This window comes from Erinaceus europaeus, chromosome 13 (assembly GCF_950295315.1).
Source record: "Erinaceus europaeus chromosome 13, mEriEur2.1, whole genome shotgun sequence".
Taxonomy (NCBI): Eukaryota; Metazoa; Chordata; class Mammalia; order Eulipotyphla; family Erinaceidae; genus Erinaceus; species Erinaceus europaeus.
Window position 1 is genome coordinate 47,010,129 of NC_080174.1, and position 20,992 is coordinate 47,031,120.

General features: G+C 46.9%; 1 protein-coding gene across 1 annotated transcript; it reads left to right on the forward strand.

Moving 5' to 3' along the window:
* Window positions 1-34: 34 nt before the first annotated feature.
* On the forward strand, window positions 35-20,728 carry LOC103123520 (antizyme inhibitor 2-like). The gene is made up of 11 exons (XM_060205095.1): window positions 35-44; window positions 7,857-7,909; window positions 9,740-9,913; window positions 10,349-10,521; window positions 11,088-11,222; window positions 13,723-13,888; window positions 14,417-14,564; window positions 17,737-17,837; window positions 18,675-18,892; window positions 19,371-19,433; window positions 20,603-20,728. The coding sequence occupies exons 1-11, from the start codon at window positions 35-37 to the stop codon at window positions 20,703-20,705; spliced, it is 1,344 nt and encodes a 447-aa protein (XP_060061078.1). The 3' UTR covers window positions 20,706-20,728.
* The last annotated feature ends 264 nt before the right edge of the window (window positions 20,729-20,992 follow it).

Consider the following 20,992-nt stretch of genomic DNA (forward strand, 5'->3'; position numbering starts at 1 on the left):
TGGGTGAGCTTCCTGTCTTGTAGAGTATGCAGACATGCCCGTGGGTAAGCTGCCTGTTTATGAAGTTTAAAAGAAGGGTTCTACTGGGAGACAGGGAAGATGTACCAAGTATGCTTTCAATTTTGAAATGCTTTGGTTCAAAGATTCTGGCAAGCTAAGTGTATGCATTTAAGAATCTACCTTGTAGATACTTATTACCATACCCCTTCTGTGGATGAGCATTCTAAGGCTTACAAAAGATAAATGTTATAAAAGTTTCTGGAGTTGATTTAAATTTGCAGGTTTCCAAGATGTACATTGTATCAGTTTTATCCAGGACTGACCTGGATCCCTAGAGCACCTTTATGGGTTAGTATTATTGTGTTGTCTCTTTAAGTGACTAGAGATTTTTTAATGACTAGGGTTTTAAAAATTATTTTATTTTAATTATATATACTTATAGATACATAGATGGAGCAACCGAGACCAGAGTACTACTCAGCTCTGGCTTCTGGTGGTGGTGGGGATTTAACCTGGGACCTCTCATGGCTAGAATTTTCAAAAACTACAGTTTGAGGGCTGGCAAGAACAGCTCATTTGGATGGTGCACCTGTTTTGTCATGATCAAGACCCAGGTTTGAGCCAAGTCCCCAAAGTGTTGGAGTGGTGAAGCTCTGATGATGACAACAAACAAATATGTTGGTTCTATTCCTGGGGCCAAGCAGCAGCACACCCAGTTGAGGCAAATTACAATGCACAAGGAAACCGGGGTTCAAGCCCCCTGTCCCCACTTGAGGGGGAGTGGGGGCATCATAGTGGTGAAGCAGTGCTGCAAATCTCTCTCTTTCTTTCCCTTTCCTCTCAATTTCTCTCTAGCTCTATCCAATAAATAAATAAATATTAAAAATATTGTTTCCATGCCACACATTTCACCCACTTAGTGTATATAATTCAATGTTTTTAGTATCTTCAAAGAATTCTTTACCCATCACCACATCCTGGTGTTTGAATGTCTTTATCATTATAAGACCCACCCTCTCTTGAAGCCAGAAATGATTACAGGATCATTGCCTCATCCACCAATAGTTGATTTCAAAGCTAGGATAATTTTGACTCAGATTCCTTCTCCAGTTTCTTCCTCTCCTTTCTCTCCTTACATTTCCTGGGTATCTGGGCGCCTCAGCAGTTGACCCAGTTTACCCTTGAATTGACACCTATCAAATGATCCCTAGAAGTAGAGGGAGTGTACTTTGAGCACCTACCAGGGTGCAGAGTGTTCTGGCAAAAAAGAACACACATGCTGGGGCCTGGTGGTGATGTATTTGGTAGAGTGCACACATCACCCTGTGTAAGCACTCAAGTTCAACCCCTGGTTTCCACCTGCAGGAAGGAAGCTTTTCAAACATGAAGCAATGCTGCTGGTGCCTCTCTCCCTCCCTCCATATCTTCCCCTTTCCTCTCAGTTTCTCTCTTAGGCTTTGGAGAGAAGGAAGGGATAACCTAGGTGGTGAATATAACTGGAAAGACAAGAAATAGAAAAGGGGCATCCTCGGATATAAATAAGGAAAGAGAAAGCAGGTTGGAAACAGAATGTCTTTCTCTCTGTGTGTACAGCTTGGTCTAGATCAGGTCTGGACTAGAGGTTGTCTTAATAGAAGATCTTGGGCCTAGTGGGGGTTGTACTGTTATATGAAAAACTGTACAAACCATTGTATTTACTGTTGAATGTAAAACATTAATTACCCAATAAAGAAATTAAAAAAAAGAAGAAGATCTTGGGTTCTGGATACCACATTCTGTTGTTCAGTTTTCACACCTCTACCAGGCTAGCACTTGATACATAACATAGACCACGAAGTCCCTTCTTCCACCACTACACTCCTTTCTATTCCTTCAGAGGCCAAGCTCCTGAGACACTGAAATAGTCATTACTATGCCTACAGCACCCTTGCTTGGTGTTTGACTTTGTTATTGAATGCCATCTTTCAGTTGCTCACTGACTGCTAGAAAACCAAATAATGGAGAGGTGAGTGTTGGTGCAAAGAAAAACAGGCTTATTCAGGTGTTAGCAACTTGAGAGATTGGCAGCTTCACAGCTCAAAACTCATCTTAATTTCAGGTTGGGGCTTGGAGCATATATATAGCTGAGAAAGTAAGATAGTTGGAGAAATAAGATAAAATGGGTTGGTGGTTCAGTGAGAGCAAGAATAAGGGGTCAGTCACATGGCCATCAACTGGCTTCACTGGTTTGACGAGTCATCAGGTGGTCTAGGAAGTGGTGCAGTGGATAAAGCACTGGAGTTTCAAACAGGAGGTCCCAAGTTCAGTCCCTGGCAGCACATGGACCAGAGTGATGTTCTGGTTCTTTTTTTTCTCTCTCTTTCTCCTATTATCTTTTTCATTAATAAGTAAATAAAATCTTTTTAAGAAAAGAGTCATCAGGGCATGATCATAGGGATGGTTCTCTGTGTGGTATAAATTTTGAAGAAATATTGTTATCATTTTTCCCAGAAGTCTATATGACAGCCTTCAGAGATCTCTCTGGGAGGCCTGGTGTGTGTTCTTGTTTGTTCTTCCTCCTCCATCCATGACTGACTCTGTTAGGCAACGTTAAATGCCAATGTATGAGAACGTTTTTTTCCGTTAAGAGGGAAGATAAAGGCCAAGAAGAGGGTGCTAGATCATGGGAAAACAAGAAAGAATTTTTTTCTCTCTCTCCCTTTCCTTTTCTTATTTTTTTATTTAATCATTTTAGTGAGAGATAATGGTAGATAGAGAGAGAGGGAGAGGGAGAAGGAGAGAGAGAGAGAGAGAGACTAAAACACTATTCAGCTCTGGCTTATGGTGTTGAAGGAACTTGGGCCTTCAGAACCTCAAGTATGAAAGCATTTTTTTAAAACTTTATTATTTTTTTAAATTGCCACCAAGGTTATCGTTCGGGCTTGTTATCAGCACTACAAATTCACCGCTCCCAATAGCCATTCTTTTCCTATTTTTTTTTAATTGGATAAGACAAAGAGAAATTGAGAGGGGAGGGATATATATTAGAGAGAGAGAGATAGAGAGATCTCCTGCAGACCTGCCCCCCCACCCCCCACCCGTAAGTGTGGAACAGGGATCCACATCCTTACGCAGGGTACCATGTGTGCTCAGCTGGGTGTGGCCATCGCCTCCCACACCCCAAAATCTTTTGTATAATCATTATGTTGTCTCCCCACTGTGTGCCCTCCCTCCCTCCTTCCCTTTCTTTCTTTCTTTCCTTCTTTCATTTTTCTGTGGTGCCAAAGCCTTGTGCATGCATGATTTCATTGCTCTGGGCCATTTTTTTTTTTATTCAGATAAAGATGTAGAGAAAGACATATCATGGGAGAAATAGTGCAGCATTGGAGTTTCTCCCAGTGTCATATCATTTCAAATGTGTTGCCAGAGCCCAAATCCTGCATGGCAATGCACGCACCCTACATGGTGAGCTATCTCTCCAGTCCAGGGTTTCTAATGCCAGCTCACTTACAACTTGGGTGGCACCTTCTTGTACATGAGGATTCAGCTAAGTGTTTATGTTTCTAGGAAGCCTCTGACCATCTAAGCTCATCCTGGGTCTTCCTGCTTCCAGATCTATTCTCCATGGTATCCCTGTTCTATTCCACCTCCCTAGGGACTGGTGTCCAGTAGAAGGTAGCCACAGTGGGGGTGGGGGTGGGGGGAGACTGGCAGGAGGCTGGGAGGCCAGAGGAGAAGCCTACGTGTCTCCTCTCCTCCCCTCTGTCTCAGATAACACCTCAGGCAGTGACTGCATCCCTGTGGTTCCAGCTTCTGCAGAGACCTATTTTGGGGAACACACTTTTTCCTTTGCCCCTATACTTTACATATACTTTAGCTTCCTGCCAGGATCCTGGCTGCTTCACTGTGCCCTGTTGACCTCAGCACCTGAATCACCTATGTACTCAGGCCTCTGCAGTTGTTTGTCTCTGTTGTGACAAATTAATGTGGATTTTGTTTTCCTGATGAGAGCTTAATTAGTATCCCTCTTATGCTACAGTGTATCCATGGTTGCCTTGTTGAATTTGAGGGACATAGGGCTTCTCTCCTCAAGCTGTTCCATGGATAGAAAGAAGCATTGAGAAGCCAAGTTCTGTATCTCTAAGCTCCTTGGGACTTCACCACTCTGACCTGGCTGGTAGGCCCAGAGACTCAACCTGCTCTCTGCTCAGGCCCCCTCCCCAGGACAGTCAGGAGAGGCCCTGCGGGGGATGGGGGGTGTCACACAATATGGCTTCCGTCTAAAGGGAGGAAGGCCTTCTGGTTGGTGGTAGCAACTGGGAATGACCATCGGATGACCCTGAGCCCTCAGCAGAGTGTGTGGGGAGAGAGAAAAGCAAAGGTATTGATGGAATGTATACTCGGAACTGGGGTCTATGCATCAAAAAGTTTGAGACATTCAGTCTATTATTCCCTTCTCATGTTGATTAGTGATTTATAAGACTATAAGTTAATAGGAGTGTATGTATTTTATTTTTTTATTATCTTTATTTATTGGGTAGAGAGGGTCAGAAATTAAGAGGAAGGGGAGATAGAGGGAGAGAGACAGAGAGACACTTGCATCCCTGCTTCACCACTTGAAAAACTTTCCCCTGCAGGTGGGGCTTGAACCCAGGTCTTTGCACACTGTAACATGTGCACTCAGCCAGGTGCACCACCACCCAGCCCCAGGAGCGTGTATTAACACCTTTCTCACCGCCAAATGTCTGTGTCCCTAACCCCACGCCCTTATAGTGGAGTTTAAAATCTACCCTCCCCCTTCCCCCCAGAGTTTTTTACTTTGATGCAATACTCCAAACTCAGTCAATTTTTGCTTTGCGTTTCCCTTTTTGTTCTTTTTTCTCAACTTCTGTTTATGAATGGGATCATGCCGTACTCATCTTTCTCTTTCTGACTTATCTCACTTAACATAATTCCTTCTAGCTCCATCCAGGATGGGTCAGAGAAGGTGGGTTTATTATTCTTAATAGCTGAGTAGTAGTCTTTTGTGTATATATAACACAACTTTCTCAGCCACCCATCCGTGTTGTGCATCTGGGTTGCTTCCAGGTTTTGGTTATTATGAATTGTGCTTCTATGAACACAAGTGTACACATATCTCTTTGGATGGGTGTGCTTGACTCCTTAGGATAGATTTCTAGGAGAGGAATTATTGGGTCATAAGAAAGGTCCATTTCTAACCTTGTAAGGATTCTCCAGACTGCTTTCTACAAGGATTGTGCCACTTTACATCCCCACCAAGGGGATCTTTTGTCCCCACAACCTTTCCAGCATTTGTTGTTACTGTCATTTCTGATGTGTGGCATTTCCACAGGGGTGAGGTGGTAACTCATTATTGTCTTTATTTGCATTTCTGACAATTCTTGACTTGGAACAATTTTTCATATGTCTGTTGGCCTTCTGTATCTCTTCAGTAGTGAATAATTCCTTCTAGTTCCATCCAGGATGGGTCAGAGAAGGTGGGTTCATTGTTCTTAATAGCTGAGTAGTATTCCATTGTGTAACTATACCACTGAAATATTTAAACCCAGAGATAGGTAAGAATCTGTTCCCAGGGAGGCACCAATCTGTTCTTGGGGCAGCAAAGCCAGAACCCAGAATGGAATGTATAGTGAGCAGAGGTGAGTTGGAGACCAGGCCCACAGCCATGTTGCTGTTCTCTTCTGTCAGCTTTCCCATCTCTGGAGCAAGAAGGGAAGATGAGGAGGCATCTGGGCTCCTTCTGGTTCTGACAGCTCTCTTCCCAAGGTCTTAGAGCATGGTGAGAAGAAGCACAGCTAGGAGTCATTCTACCACAATCAGTCTGGGGCAAGAGTAGTAGTAGGGTCTCTACAAAAGTCATAGCCTTGCTGTCAAGCAGGTAGCACAGTGGATGGACTGCTGGACTTTCAAGCATGAGGTCCTGAGTTTGATTTCAGGCAGTGCATGTGCCAATCTCTCAGGTCGCTAGCTCTGGCTCTCTCTCTACTTCTCATAAACAAACAAACAAACAAACAAATAAGTAGGTTAATTAATTTACTAATGGCTCTATGATCTATTAAAAATAAGTCAGGGTGCTAGGTGGTGGTGTGCCTGATTGAGGGCACAGATTAAAGTATGCATGGGCCCAGGTTCAACCCCCTGCTCTCTACCTGCAGGGAGGAAGCATCACAAGTGGTGAAATAGAGCTGCAGCTCTCTCTCCCCCCTTCCCTCTCAATTTCTCTCTGTCTCTATCCAAAATAAATACATAAATAATATTAAAAAAGAATTCATAGCATAACTTTGACTGGAGTTATTGTATTACACCAAAGTAAAAGACTCTGGGATGAGCAAGGTTCAGGTCCTGGAACATGATGGAATAGGAGGGCAAAGTGAGGGTTGAATTGTTATGTGGAAAGCTGAGAAATGTTATACATGTACAAACTACTGTATTTTGCTGTTGACTGTAAACTATTAATCCACTAATTAAAAAAAAAAGAATAGGGAGTCGGGCTGTAGCGCAGCGGGCTAAGCGCAGGTGGCGCAAAGCACAAGGACCGGCATAAGGATCCTGGTTCGAACCCCGGCTCCCCACCTGCAGGGGAGTCGCTTCACAGGCGGTGAAGCAGGTTTGCAGGTGTCTGTCTTTCTCTCCTCCTCTCTGTCTTCCCCTTCTCTCTCCATTTCTCTCTGTCCTATCTAACAACGACAACAACAATAATAACTACAACAATAAAACAACAAGGGCAACAAAAAAAGGGAATAAATAAATAAAAGAAAAAAAAAGGAAAAAAAAAGAATAATAAAAAAAAGAATAGGGAAGCTTCTGATGGAGGGGATGGGACATAGAACTCTGGTGGTGGGAACTGTGTGGAATTGTACCCCTGTTATCTTACAATCTTGTTGATCATTATTAAATTACTAATACAAATTTTTTAAAAAGAAGAGGTCATAGCCTTTACTATCTTGGCTGGTGTCCCAGAGCACAAGGCCTTATCTGGCTCACTCTGACCCTCGCCCACCATTTCATAGGTGCAATCAATGAGGTCCTTAGAGGTTAAGGGATTTATTTATTCTGGGTTCTGCCTCCATCTAGGCTCTTCCTGTTGCCTCTTTCTTAGGCTTTGAGGACCAGAGATTAAGGAGAGTGGTGAGGGCTGGGCCTTGAGGGAAGGGGAAATGATCAAGACTTTAAGCTAGCAGGGTGGCAGAAGAGGCTGATGAGGTGGTTGACAGCTGACATTCCAGAGATAAGACAAGCCCAAATTGGTAGCATCAGCCTGGGAGGGCTAACAGGTCTGAGTGAGGTGTAAGCAGCCAGGCATGCAGAGGGTGGGCAGGGAGTATGACGAGAGAGGGTCCGGAGTGTGACGAAGAAGAGAGGGCCTGGAGTGTGATGAAGGAGGGACCACATGGGCAGGTTCACCTTTATATGAAGAGAGGCTTTCAGCCAGACTTCTGTATCCACAGTGCAGGGCAGGAAGCTTGGTCCCAGGAGAGGCCAGTTGCTGCACCCAGGTAGGGGGAATTAGCCCTTGGCAGGAGCCAGAGGTCTTGTTTCTGCTCTCAGTTCCTCTTCTGGTTGTTTTTCTGGGTCATCTGGAGACCTTTGGGCCCTGTGGTCTTCCCATATGTGAAGCGAGAAGGGTGGATGAGAGGGCTATTTGGGTCCACTTATAAGAGGGGTCTGACTCCATCCTGTGCACCTGTTGTGTGGTTGACCTTGGAGCATTAGTTCTTTTGGTCTTGGGAGGCTTAAGCTGAATAGATGGAGTAACCGTATTTTGAAGAGTTAGCCTTGTCAGTCCTTACCCAGGCCCTGAGATATGGGCTGGATCCTTACTTTCCTGCAGGGATTTACTCAAAGCTGAGGATAAGATCAGGCTGTCCCCCCAGCTGCACCGGAAGAAGCAGATCACAACAGACACCAGGTGAGCCCAGGTTGAGAGTAGGGATGCTCTTGAAACAGGACTCAGGCTGCCTCCTGTGACTGGTAGCAGGTCCAGGAGCTTGTCTTGACCAATCCCAAGGAGCCAGGCTCAGCTCTGCCACCAAATACGCAGGCAAGTCCCTTCCCCTGCCTTGGTCCCTTGCCCCTGAATGTAAAGTGCAAGTGTTGGACTCAGTCATCTCTTCCATGTTGGTTCTGAGCCTTGTTGTCTGAAGCTCTTGGATTCTGCACTGGTCCTTTTTCATCTGTGAATGGGGTTAGGTAGCAGGGCCAGGGAGATGATGACCAACCAGCCTTCCCTGTGCAGAGGCCATGAATTTTGTTTGGGACAGGTCTCAGTCAGCGACCCATCCTACAGAGGGAGGTTCCTGAATGCTCCTTGGTGCTCTCTGTGGCCGAGTGGGAGGCCTAAGGGTGCACTGGCTGGGAAGTCTGGCTCCTGGGACCAGCAAGAAGTTGGGAGAAGACCAGGTCCTGAAAGCAGACCTTTCCCAGGATGCAGGGACTGTGCCAGGCAGAGGACTTGACTGCAGTGTCGGGGAAGAGCACCTCCCGCGGGGAGACAAAGGAGCGTCCAGGGGCCTCTGGACCTGCGTGGTTACAGGAGCTCATCACCCTGCAGCCTGGAGAGTCTGGCTGGCAGCTGGTCCTGAAGAAGATCTGGGACCTCTCTGACTCGGTGTGGAGGGGAGTGTGGTGACACGGGGATCAAAGAGGGTGAATCTTACTTTGGTGGGCAAAAGCCAAATCCTTCTGTTTAAGGGCTTTATGCGTCAGTTTACTAGGCTTTTTGTTTGTTTTTAGCTTATGCTTTTTTAAAAAAGGGCCTTTAAAAAACATTTTATTTCCTTATTGAATAGACACAGAAACTGAGAGGAAAGAGGGAGATAGACAATGAGAGAGAAGACACCTGCAGCACTCTTTGACACTCGTTAAGCTTTCTCCCTGCAGGTGGAGACTGGGGACTTGAACTCAGGTCCTTGTGCGTTATAACATGTGCTGTACTAGGGTGCCACTACTCGCCCCTATTTAGTAGGTCTTACTCGAAGGCTTGATTTTGCTTGAGGACATGGGCTACTTCTGCCCCCTTCTAGTCTCCCTTCCTTGCTCCTACCTCACCCTTACCACTTGAGATTTTAAGCAGTGCTAAGCTCTGGGGTTGGAGTCGGAGTCTCCTTGTCTCCAGCTTTGGTTTATAAAGATTATTGCCCTTGAGTTAGGAGTTGTCACCCTGTAGAGTGCACATTTCACATTGTCTGGGGACTTGGTTCAAGACTATAACCACCTTGCATAGCAAGTGCTGTGACGTCCTCCCTTCTTTATGTCTGTTCCTCTTTCTATTTGAAGTGAAAAAGGGGACCTGGTGGTGGTGCACCCAGCAGAGTATACACATTACCATGTGTGAGGCCCTGGGTTCAGGCTTCTGGTCTCATCTGGAGGGGAGGAAGCTTCACAAGTGGTGAAGCAATGTTGCAGGTGTCTCTCTTTCTCCCTTTCTCACCCCTGACTTTATAAAAAAAGGGGGGGGGGAACAAAAACAAACAAAAAATAACAGCAAAGAGAGGGGCATCTGTTGCATGGTAGAATCATACATGTGTATGTATGTCCTTGGTGGCTACTCTCATCCCCCTGTCTTAAGAATCAGAGGTCCTGGGCTCAGGTCCTACTTTTGCCATGCACTCGCTATAAGATAGGCTTTCTATTTCTGTGTTTTTGTCTCCCCATCTCTAAGGTGACAACGAGAATAGTACTTACCAAGCAGAATTGTGAGGATTCAATTTGGTTACTCACCTTTCTTGCACCCTGGTAGGACCAGCGGGATCCCTTCATAGTGGCCAACCTGGATGTGTTGGCCAGCCGCCACCAGGCCTTCTGCCAGGCCCTTCCCAGGGTTACACCCTTCTATGCAGTGAAATGCAACAACAGCCCCAACGTGCTGCGTGTCCTGGCTGCCCTGGGCACCGGATTCGACTGTGCCAGCCAGGTGAGCCTATGTTCACTGCCAGATACCTTATCTCGGGCCTGCCAGTTCCTGGGGATAAAAGGCCACTTGCTGTGGGTCAAACACCACCTGACATAGTCACCTGCCTATCATGCATGGTGTTCAATTACCGCTGAGAGAAGAAATGGATAAAGTGAGTCAAGTTGAGGTGGCAACTTTCCCTAGGCCCATGTGACTGGGGAGATGACGTGAGCTAGGAAGTGGAAAGGGCACACAGATCCTGCTTTTGTCCTGGTTCACCTGGGCCTGTTTCTTCTGTTTTAAAAATGGAGCCCACCACCCTTTCCTTAGAGTAGTCCAGAAACCAAAACAGCACGCACATGTCTGGAGCAGTGTCAGGCACACAGCAAGTCTTCAGTCAAGGTTCCTTTCCTCACTGGATGGGGCCGGCAGTGAGGCAGCATCTGACTCTGGCAGATGGAGCTGGAGCAGGTACTAAGCCTGGGTGTGGCCCCCTCCCGCATCATCTACGCCAACCCCTGCAAGCCCATCTACCACATCCGGTTTGCTGCTTATCATGGGGTGCAACTGATGACCTTTGACTGCGAGGAGGAGCTGATCAAGGTGGCCCAGCACCACCCCGGGGCCAGGTGAGACTGCCAGGGTGAAGTTGTGTGTGTGGGGGTGAGGGGCAGGTTGAGCAAGGGGTGGTGAGCCTGGGGCACTCAGGAGATGGGCCTCAGGACTAGATGAAAGCAGCCCCAAGAGATGGTGATGGTGGAGGGGCAGGCCGGGAAGTACAAAAATCTAGATCAATGGAAACAAAACCTTCGCTGGTCCACATGGTACCAGAGTCATTGCCCATGTCTGTATAGACAGTGGGCAGAGCTTGACATTAGAATGCCTGGCATCAGGTGACCTCGCAGGAAAAGTACACCTATTGGAATGGGAGGGTCAGGGAATTACTTAACATCTCTAATCTTGTAACCTGAGGCCTCTGAAAAGTATATTTGCATTTCCATTCTTGTCCTGCTTTTTTCTTGCCTGGATGGAAGTCTGTAAGCAGTGAGTGTGTTCACTCTTTGGGGCTCCTGGCTGGACAGTTCAGAGGAAGTGGGCTGGGGAGGGTGGGAAGGTGGAGGGGCATTTAGGTGGGGCCAGTCAAGCATCCAGGCTGCACCTTAGAATTCCTGTCACCTTTGCCCTCCCTCTTCAGACTGGTCATCCGCCTGTGGACTCAGGACAGCAACAGTACCTTCCCCCTGAGCACCAAGTTTGGGGCCAAACTGGAATTGTGTGAGCACCTGCTCAAGTCTGCCAGAGACCTGGGGTTGGCTGTGGTGGGAGTCAGGTGAGCGTGCTGGGGTGTCCTACCTAGGAGCCTAGAGTCTTGGCTCCCACAGTCCATCCTCCAGCTTTGGACACTCCAGGGGATTACAGGCCCCTTGCCTGGGACTCTACAGGGTACCCTTTAACCAGCATTGGCTGCCCTGGGTCTAACTAGCACCCTCTGTCGCCTTGAGAGGGACATTGGCCTGAGGTGCAAAACTTAATAGTGCCAAAAAAGTAGTACTCTAGATAAATGAAAGCTTAATACAATATTTTTTTTAAATAATTTAAAAAAACACAACGAAGAAAGTATAAACCTTTTGTAGTTATTTCTAGGGCTTCACTGCTCTGGGTTGACTTTCTCAGATAGAAAGACAAGAGACAGAGGGAGAGAGGGAAAGACAGTACGACACCAGAGTTTCCTCCAATGTGCTGGGGGGCTGGGATTGAACCTGAGCTGTGCACACTGACAAAGCAGCACGTTATCCAATGAGTTATTTTGCCTGACCCAAAGTTTAAAATAAAGAGTATTGCTGAGTTTCCCTTTTGCCTCAATTGTCCAATCACTGCTAGCAGTCTTTTTTTTAATTTTTTTACATTTATTTATTTATTTATTTTCCCTTTTGTTGCCCTTGTTGTTTATCGTTGTTGTTGTTATTGCTGTCACTGTTGTTGGATAGGACAGAGAGAAATGGAGAGAGGAGGGGAAGACAGAGAGGGGGAGAGAAAGACAGACACCTGCAGACCTGCTTCACCACCTGTGAAGCAACTCCCCTGCAGGTGGGGAGCCGGGACTCGAACTGGGATCCTTGTGCCAATCTTTGTGCTTTGCGCCACCTGCACTTAACCCGCTGAGCTACGCCCAACTCCCAACTGCTAGCAGTCTTGTCTTTATTTTACAATGCTTATGTTTGGTTCATCACAGATTTTTATTTTATTTTTAAATTTTTTTATTCCCTTTGTTGCCCTTGTTGTTTTATTGTTGTAGTTATTATTGTTGTTTTTGTTGGATAAGACAGAGAGAAATGGAGAGAGGAGGGGAAGACAAGAGAGGGGGAGAGAAAGATAGACACCTGCAGACCTGCTTCACTGTTTGTGAAGTGACTCCCCTGCAGGTGGGGAGCCAGGGGATCGAACCGGGATCCTTACGCTGGTCCTAACGCTTTGCGCCATGTGAGCTTAACCCACTGAGCTACCGCCCAACTCCCCATCACAGATTTTTTTTTTTATCGGTTATCTTTACTTTTTTTTTAATTGCCTGGGAATCAGAGCCTTCACCATAAATCCACTGCTCTTGGTAGCCATTCTACCCTCCTCCCTTTATTTGATAATGGAGAGAAATAGGATAAGGAGGGAGAAAGGGAGAGAGAGGGGAGTCGGGCTGTAGCGCAGCGGGCTAAGCGCAGGTGGCGCAAAGCACAAGGACCCGCATAAAGATCCCGGTTCGAACCCCGGCTCCCCACCTGCAGGGGAGTCGCTTCACAGGCGGTGAAGCAGGTCTGCAGGTGTCTGTCTATCTTTCTCTCCTCCTCTCTGTCTTCCCCTCCCTCTCTCCATTTCTCTCTGTCCTATACAACAACGACAACAACAATAATAACTACAACAATAAAACAACAAGGGCAACAAAAGGGAATAAATAAATAAATAAAATAAATAAATAAAAAGAAAGGGAGAGAGAGACACCTGCAGCACTGCTTCACCACTTGTGAAGCTTCCCCCTAGCAGGTAGAGGCTGGGGGCTTGAACCCAAGTCCTTACACATGGTAACATGTGTGCCCAACTGGGTGCACCACCATCTAGTCCCTTCTTCTTCTTCTAGCGTTTGCCCTTCTTCCGTAGCCAGTCAACAGGTCAGGTTGAAAGCTGTCAGGAGCTGCTTGTTGCTGGCTTTGAAAGTGACTGGGATCCATGTGGATTCAGTCGGCTAGGAAGGATCGTCAGTTTCCCCAATGAATGGGTACTCACGGGATGCACCACGAGAAGGTCGATCCAATGCATCCCTAGTCCCTTATTTTTAGTTTTAAAGACAGTGCAGAAAATGTTATTTCTCTTGATTAGTGTTTTGGCATCCCTTAAATTTTGCACCAGAGGAGGCACTCTGGGACTCATCACACCCTTCCAGGGTCTCTCCCTCTACTTTTCTTGGTTATGAGCTCCAGAATTTGGGGCTCTGACCACACACCTTTCAAGGAAGAGGAGAAGGGGGCCCCTGAAATAGAGGGTCATGAGGGAACAGTTAAAAAACGTGAACATCATACAACCATAAGTGCCCACGCTGAAGGGTTGTCACATGGGATATGTGTATGTGCCTCTGGGGACACTAATGTGGCTTTCCAGTACTGCATGCTTACGCGAGTGCCTATGTGGCCTACGCTGTCACATGTCCAGCTGTCTGTATCCATGCCTGTCACCATGTGTTACCTGTGTTAGTGTTCTGGATAAGCCTCCTGTACCTTGCATTTCTGCACATATCTCATATATTTCTTATGTTTCTCCCCATCCCTTGTCACGGGATCCCTCAGCTTCCACGTGGGCTCTGACTGCCACTCGCCCCATAGCTTCACACAGGCCATCGAGGATTGCCGGCATGTGTTTGAGATGGCCCGTGGGGTGGGGCATGACATGAGCCTCCTGGACATTGGAGGGGGCTTCCCTGGAGCAGAGGGATCGGAGTCTAGGTTTGAGGAGGTGAGAGGAACTGCCCCAGGGGAGGAGGAAGGGGACCCTGGGGGTATAGAGGATAGTATGTGTATAAGTTTGAGTCTTGTGAGCTGCTGGTTGAGTCATGTGCATGCTTGTAGCTAGGGGTTGTCTTGGATGAGGGGGGTCTTTGTATGACTGTGTACCCACAGCCTGTGTACATATGTGAGCAACTGAGTGTATTTGGTTCTGTGTTTTTGCTTTATATGGGTTAGTTGCTTGCCCCAGTTAAGTTGTAGTCAGGTAGAAAAGTACTAGACCCAGAGCCAAGGAGTGATCCATCTTTCTCACGATATACTGCTAAATTTAGACAGTTCAGGGTGCTTAGCTGTGTGCCTTTGAAAAAAAGAACAACAACTATGTCCTTTCTCTGGGCAATAGTTTCTATTCATACTTGCTTCCTCCCTAGTGGGGTGACAATGCCTTCTAAAGCACATAGAACTGAAAGGAGATGATGCAGGTAATACCCCCTTAACCCGGGACTGGATACTTTAAGAGCTGGGTTTGTCTCTGCAGATTGCAAAACTGATAAATGCCTGTCTGGCCCGGGACTTCCCTGAGAGGAGTGGTGTCAAGGTCATAGCTGAGCCTGGACGCTTCTATGCAGAGTCTGTCTCCATGGCTGCTGTCAACATCATTGCCAAGAAGGCTGTGCTGGAGCCTGGTGGGCACTGTCCAGGGGTCCCCAGTCCCTGAGGGGAGAGAATGGGCAGAGAGTCTGGGCTTTATTCCTGGGTACCTACTTAGCAGGAAGCCAACTTTGAATGGAGCATAGAAATGAACGTGTTAGTATCATAACATCGTTTCTCAAAGAGACTGGGAGGTAGAGAAACAGGACAGAAAGTCTTCATTCTTCCTGATTAGTCCGTGAATTATACTGTGCTTATGGATTCCAAGTCACTGAATACAACCTCAGAGGTCACAGAAATCACTGTTCGCATGTGCACCTGAGATTCTTAGACTGAGCATTTTCCAACATGTGAACTTTTATTGGCAAAAACATAGTGAGTGAATGCAAATTTTTCTCCTTCTTTAATAGGTACAAGGGGGAGATAGATAGATAGATAGATAGATAGATAGATAGACATATTACCACAGCATAAAAAGTTCAGGGTGACACTATAGGGTAACAGTTAACCTTTTGACAGTCAAGATCAACTGCCACAGGAGAGCTTTGTGAAGATGTGAAATTTTTTTGCTGCGGGAATTAGGTGGAGTCGCTGTTCTTGTAACATAAGCAAGCCAGAAACAATTTCATGATGAAACAGAGAAAATGAATAGATATGACCCACTGGATTAGTGTCTTTATGATAACTGGTATGTAAATATTTATAAGCTGCCTTAATCTGTTTCCTTATCCTCCTGTCAAATGACTGGCTCACAGCTTTGTGATCCCAAAGGCACTGTAGTCAACTGATTTCATAACCTCATGAAGCATCTCATTAAAGAATATTGAGGTATGAAGTATGTAATCTCAGTCATCACTTAACCAAGGTCTAAATTATTAGTATTTGGGCTGTATTTTTTGTTTGTTTCTATAGATAACAAGAACTGCCAACTATTAAGTGTCTATCATGTGTGTAGTGTAGAGTTCATCTTATTTCTGCTGTGGGAGGGAATATTATATTATATTCTGGTGTGGGAGGGAATTTGGTATGGCTCCTATTTTATGGGTAGAGACTCTGAGAAAGGAAGTGATTTTTCCAAGGCAGTATATTAACTCACTGGGACAGTTGGGCCAGACCTGAGTCCAGCACTAATGCATTGGTCCTTGCCTCTTATGCCATGCAGAACAGAGCTGAAATCTCAATGTCAGGGATGTCACCACTAGTTCTCTCAACTAGCATAGGGACACCTGGGACTGAGGCCACAGGAGACAGCATTAGAATGACTGACACTGGGGTATATGGGGAGGTGCGCAGGAACCGAGATTCAGAAAGATCTCAGCATATTAGTTGAAATGCCCTAGAGATTAAGAGTGATTAGTGTAGAGTTCTGAGTGTAATATTCAGGAAAATAATGTTCTGAGAACAGACTAAGAGTGCTTGTAAAGAAGCTGACTGGGGAGGGGGCAGTTGGTGGCACACCTGGTTAAATGTACATGTAACCATGCAAAACATGAACCCATGACCTGGGTTCATGTTCCTGGTTCCTGATTGTAAGAAGGAGACTTCACGAGTGGTAGAACAGTGCTGCAGGTTCTCACTTTCTCTCTCCCTCTCTTCCTTTCCTTTCTTCCATTTCCTGTTTCTATCTATCTCAATCAAGAATAGAAAGAGGAGGAGGGGGAGGAGGAGGAGGAAGAAAAAGACCACCAGGACTGGTGGAGTCATCATGCAGTTCTTGAGCTCCCAGTAGTAACCCTGTAGTAAACAAAACAAAAACCTGACTGGATATTAGGTCAGGTCCAAAGGATCTAAGGATCATGGCTGACCACTGGCTCAGTGTGAATGGAGATGTGATGGAGCTCACAGAAAGCTCCGCCTGCTTATTTCATCAACAGAGGCAAAGTATTGGGATGGAGGGACAGAGGGAGGTGAGAATTGTGCTCTGCTCTGTGTTTGTCAGTGAGTCAACCTATGAGAGCTGAATAAAGGAAGCACTGAGATGATGGGTCTTGGAACAGTCTCTCCAAACTCAACTTCTAAGATGTCATTATCTTCCATCAGACTTTCTAACACTAGCACTAATCTGTGCCAGATGATGCCAAAGGAAAGGGTCTTAGAAAAGTTTTAAAGGTAGTTCTTAAGGTAGCCCAGCCCATCTTTTAGAAGATAACTTTTCATGTGCTGACCAAGTTTAATATCTGAATATTGTGTTTAGCCACAATATTTTGCAAATATGTTACATTAAACAGGAAGGTGGGCTCTAGATTTGTGGGTTTGCACATGAAAAACACTTGTTGGGTAGTCTTTTGCTGTCTCCAGCATTTAACTGGCCCTGGAAAGAACAGACTCTCAGGACCAGCAGAGGCCAGATTGCCGAAGCATCAAGAATACAAACAAACAAACAAACAACAACAACCAAAAAAACCACCTTCCAGTCAGGTGGCTCACCCAGTTGAGCACACATACTACCATGCACAAGGATCTGGGTGGGTTCAAGCTTCTGGTCCTCATCTCCAGGTGGAAAACTCCACTAGCAGGTATTTCTCCTTCTCTCTTTCTCTTTCCCTGTCTCTTACTCTCTATCAAAACAGAACAAAAAGAGAAATAATAGTCACCAGGAATGTTGGAGTCATGCAGGTACTTAGTTCTAATAGTAATCCTAGTGGCAAAAGGAAAAAAGTATACAAAAAAAATGAAGAACACACGGTTAATACAGGTCCTCTCACTGAGAAAGAAAACTGAAATATTATCATATTCCTAAAGAACTACCACAATGGAACCATGTCATAAAAAGGGCGCTTATTCCCAGAGTTGCCTCAAAGGAAGTAGAGAACCTGGTTTAAGGCAAAGGACAAGGACTTCGGATCTGCGGATCTTAGGGATGAATGTCAGCTCTGCCACCTGTGTGCCTTTTGATAGACTTGATTTCCTTGGCTCTAGAGTAGGGGTCACTGGGCCTGTACAGATGCAGTAATGCATACAGAGAGCCTAGAACAGAGCCTGACTTGTAGTTGCTATGTGTTAGGAAAACAGTCACAACACTCCAATGGGGGAACAGAGCACCTGTGAGGACCCAGAGATGGGCAGCTCACGACCCTGATCACAGCAGAGGGAACAGTGCTGGGCAGAAGGTCAGGGACTCTCCCAGGGGTGCAGGGCTCAGGTGGTGAGGGTCACTTGTGGCACCTGGCTGAGTGCACCTCAATTCTGCTGTCTCTCAACTTCCAGGAGGCCAGCGCAAGCTGCTGTACTACCTCAACGAGGGACACTATGGCATCTTCCGCCTCTTCCTGAGACAGCCTGTCTTTAGGGCACCCATCGTTGTGAAGGTGCGGGGTTCCTTGGGTGACTCCACCTGCTGCACAAAGCCTGAGACCACTGAGTACAGCCACTTGCCCTGAAAGGCATGAGTTTCTCTCACCAGGTTGGAAGATGGAGGAGCTCACATCCTCTGTGGGTCTGCAGACTGTCATTCCATATCCCTGTATAAGGATGTGCACATGCATGCCCGAGTGTGTTTGAGGGTGGGCTCTTGGTGTGCATTTCTTTGTGTGGGTCTGTAGAGTTACACCTGTACAGGCAGGTGATTACAGGTGCATGAATCAACAGGTGTGCTTACATATCTGTTTGTGTGTACTTCCATGTGCATCTCTCTGTAAATACTGTGTGTGTATTTCCAGAATCTGAGTGATGGAGGTGCAGGAGATGGGAAGCTGAGGTCTTCAACACCTGCTTAGACTCCCCTGGGAAGCTTTAAAAGACCTTGCTTCTCTGGCCACACCCTGAGCCACTGAAATCAGAATTTCTTATGGTAAAAATCTTTAGGCAATTCTGATGTGTGGTCAAATTGGAGGCTAGGTATTATGAGTGGCCACTGAGTAAAAACCACCCATTCTATAGATGGGAAACCAGACATGTCAGCTTGTGGAGGGATAGGGCTGGATGTGCCACTAAGTTTGTCAGCTAGGATTGAGAACAGTGGCTGGCTCATAGGTTGTACTCAATTACAGGTCTCTATGGGTGGCTGACAATGTCCCTGTGGGTGTCTTCTCCATTGAACGCCAAGGGCATGTCCTACCAGTGTGTGTGTGTGTGTGGGGGGGGGTGGTTTATAGGGTCACCAGAGGGCTCTTCCTTCTCTCCCCTCCTTCTGCTCCTCTCCACAGGAGCTCTGCTCAGACCCACCCCTCTTCCCCTGCACCCTCTATGGCCCCACGTGTGATTCCTTTGACAAGCTCTTCTTGGAGGAGGTGAAGCTGCCTGAGCTGGACGTGGGCGATTGGCTTGTCTTCTCCTCCATGGGTGCCTATACATCAGTCATGAGTTCCAGCTTCAATGGATTTTTGCCTGCTTCCATCTTCTACGCTGTGGGACCTGAGCTAAGGTGTCAGGGAGGGGTGAGAGGGCACATGGCATTGGGGGCCTCTCTGAGCTAGGCCAAGGAAGCTGGTGGCCAAACTCTGGGACTCTAGACCGAAGAGACACACCCCACCCCGGGCCCCTCTTACTGGTCCCACCAAGCCCAAAGTGTCTGACCGACTTCTTATACTGACATCTTCCTTTGGGGTTGATCCTACGCACTCTCTCCAAGTAAGCTTGAGGTTATTCCCCCTGCCTCTCTCCCCCTTGGGCCGCTCTGTTGTGTACACACCTTTATAGCAGCACAAGCGGTGCTACCCAGTCACAGCCAACACTCCTTCATTTGCCTCTGCTCACCTGCTCCCTCCTCAGATGTCCCTTACCTTCCATCCGAAGGCTACCTCACAGCCCCTGCCCCATTGCCCCTCTCTGTCCAACCCAAGCCTCACCACCCAAGGTGCACAGGGGTTAGAGCATGTCTTTACTGCATACCCTCCCCACAGGAGCCTGCTGGAGCCAGCGCCGGAGGCCGGAACCTGTCCAGTGTGGAGGGGCTGCAGACCTAGGTGCGCCCTGAGGGAAGGGCAGGGTGTGGGTGGGGAACACAGAGGAAACTGAGAAATTTGAATGCTTCCAAAATGGGGAGGCAATTTTTCCAACTCAGAACTGCTTTTCTTCCAATGTGGGTCGGAATGCTTTGCTAGGTTCTCTGGGCAGCAACCCTACCCTCCTCCATGCAGGCACTATGGGTGGGGTAGGGCTGAGGAACCTGAGCCACAGTCAGCATCCCTGGAGACAAAGTCCTAGAAGGAACCCTATATTTACCAGGAGAAAGGCCCACAGAGACAGGGCCCTGGGCATGAGCTGACCTTGAGTGAGGATTTGCATTACCTGACTTAGTCCTCACAGCTTTGCAGCAAAGGAGATATTGTTCCAGAAAAGTTTAAGCAAAAGATAGCCATCCACTTTAGTGGTGAGAGCAGAGGTGTTGGAGCCAGACAATAAATCCAGGCAATGCCTTCTGGGTCTCAGTTCCCTCAGCTGTGAAGTGAGAATCATATTAGCATCCCCCTTGCTGGGACTAGGCAGTGGCACACCTGATTGAAAACACACACACACACACACACACACACACACACACACACACACACACACACACACACACACACACACACACTGACTATGAACAAGGATCTGGATTCAAATCCCTGGACCTCACCTGCTTCGGGAGGAGGCAGTGAAGCAGGCTTGATGGACTAGGTGTGGACACAGCCAATGACACACACAATAAGACAGATGCTACTGAATGCCTCCAAGACAGCCTTTAAAAATGATATCTGGGGAGCTCTGCAATCAAAAAGAGAAAGTGTGTTGTAGGGGAGGATGTTGGCAGAGGTGGGGTCAGGGACATATCAAGATGACCAGTCACATTTCAGAAGCAGGTGAAAGGTGTGTGTGTGTGTGTGGGGGTCACCAGAGGACAATCTCCCACTCCCCATGCCCTGTGTTCTTTTTTTAAAATTTTTATTTATGTAAAGGAAACACTGACAAAAACCATAGGATAAGAGGGGAACAACTTCACATAATTCCCATCACCAGAACTCCGTATCCCATCCCCTCCCTTGATAGCTTTCCTATTCTTTATCCCTCTGGGAATATGAACCCAGGGTCATTATGGGGTGCAGAAGGTGGAAGGTCTGGCTTCTGTAACTGCTTCCCCTGTGTTCTTTCTAAGCTTTGCTGCTCAGACTATCTCGGACTCTCCATCTCTGCAAACGGTCCTCCCTGACTATGGAGTCAGCCGTACCAACCTTGCTGCTCAGATCAGTCAAGACTAGAAGAATCTTCCAGAGCCCCTGAGCTAGAGAGAATTCATCTGGGGAGGGTTGGGCTGGGTAGGCTGCTGTTATCCAAGGAAGCCAGAGGGTCCAGACAACTTTCAGATCAAGTGTGATCCATTCAACACTCCCCACAGCCTGAAAATTGACGGTGAAGCCATACCTTCTAAGGTGTCTAGAAACACAAATTGGGGGGAGGGGATTTAAAAGAAAAATAAAATTGTATTTGGATGCAGAAACTGTTGGTGTGTTCTCTATGCCCTATGGGTGCTCTCTGATGGGATTGT

Bases quoted from the DNA above. Each gene is read 5' to 3' on its own strand.
- LOC103123520 (XM_060205095.1), top strand. The intron at 13,889-14,416 runs GTGAGAGGAACT...TTGTCTCTGCAG, and splicing joins CGGAGTCTAGGTTTGAGGAG to ATTGCAAAACTGATAAATGC. The intron at 14,565-17,736 runs GTGGGCACTGTC...CTCAACTTCCAG, and splicing joins GAAGGCTGTGCTGGAGCCTG to GAGGCCAGCGCAAGCTGCTG.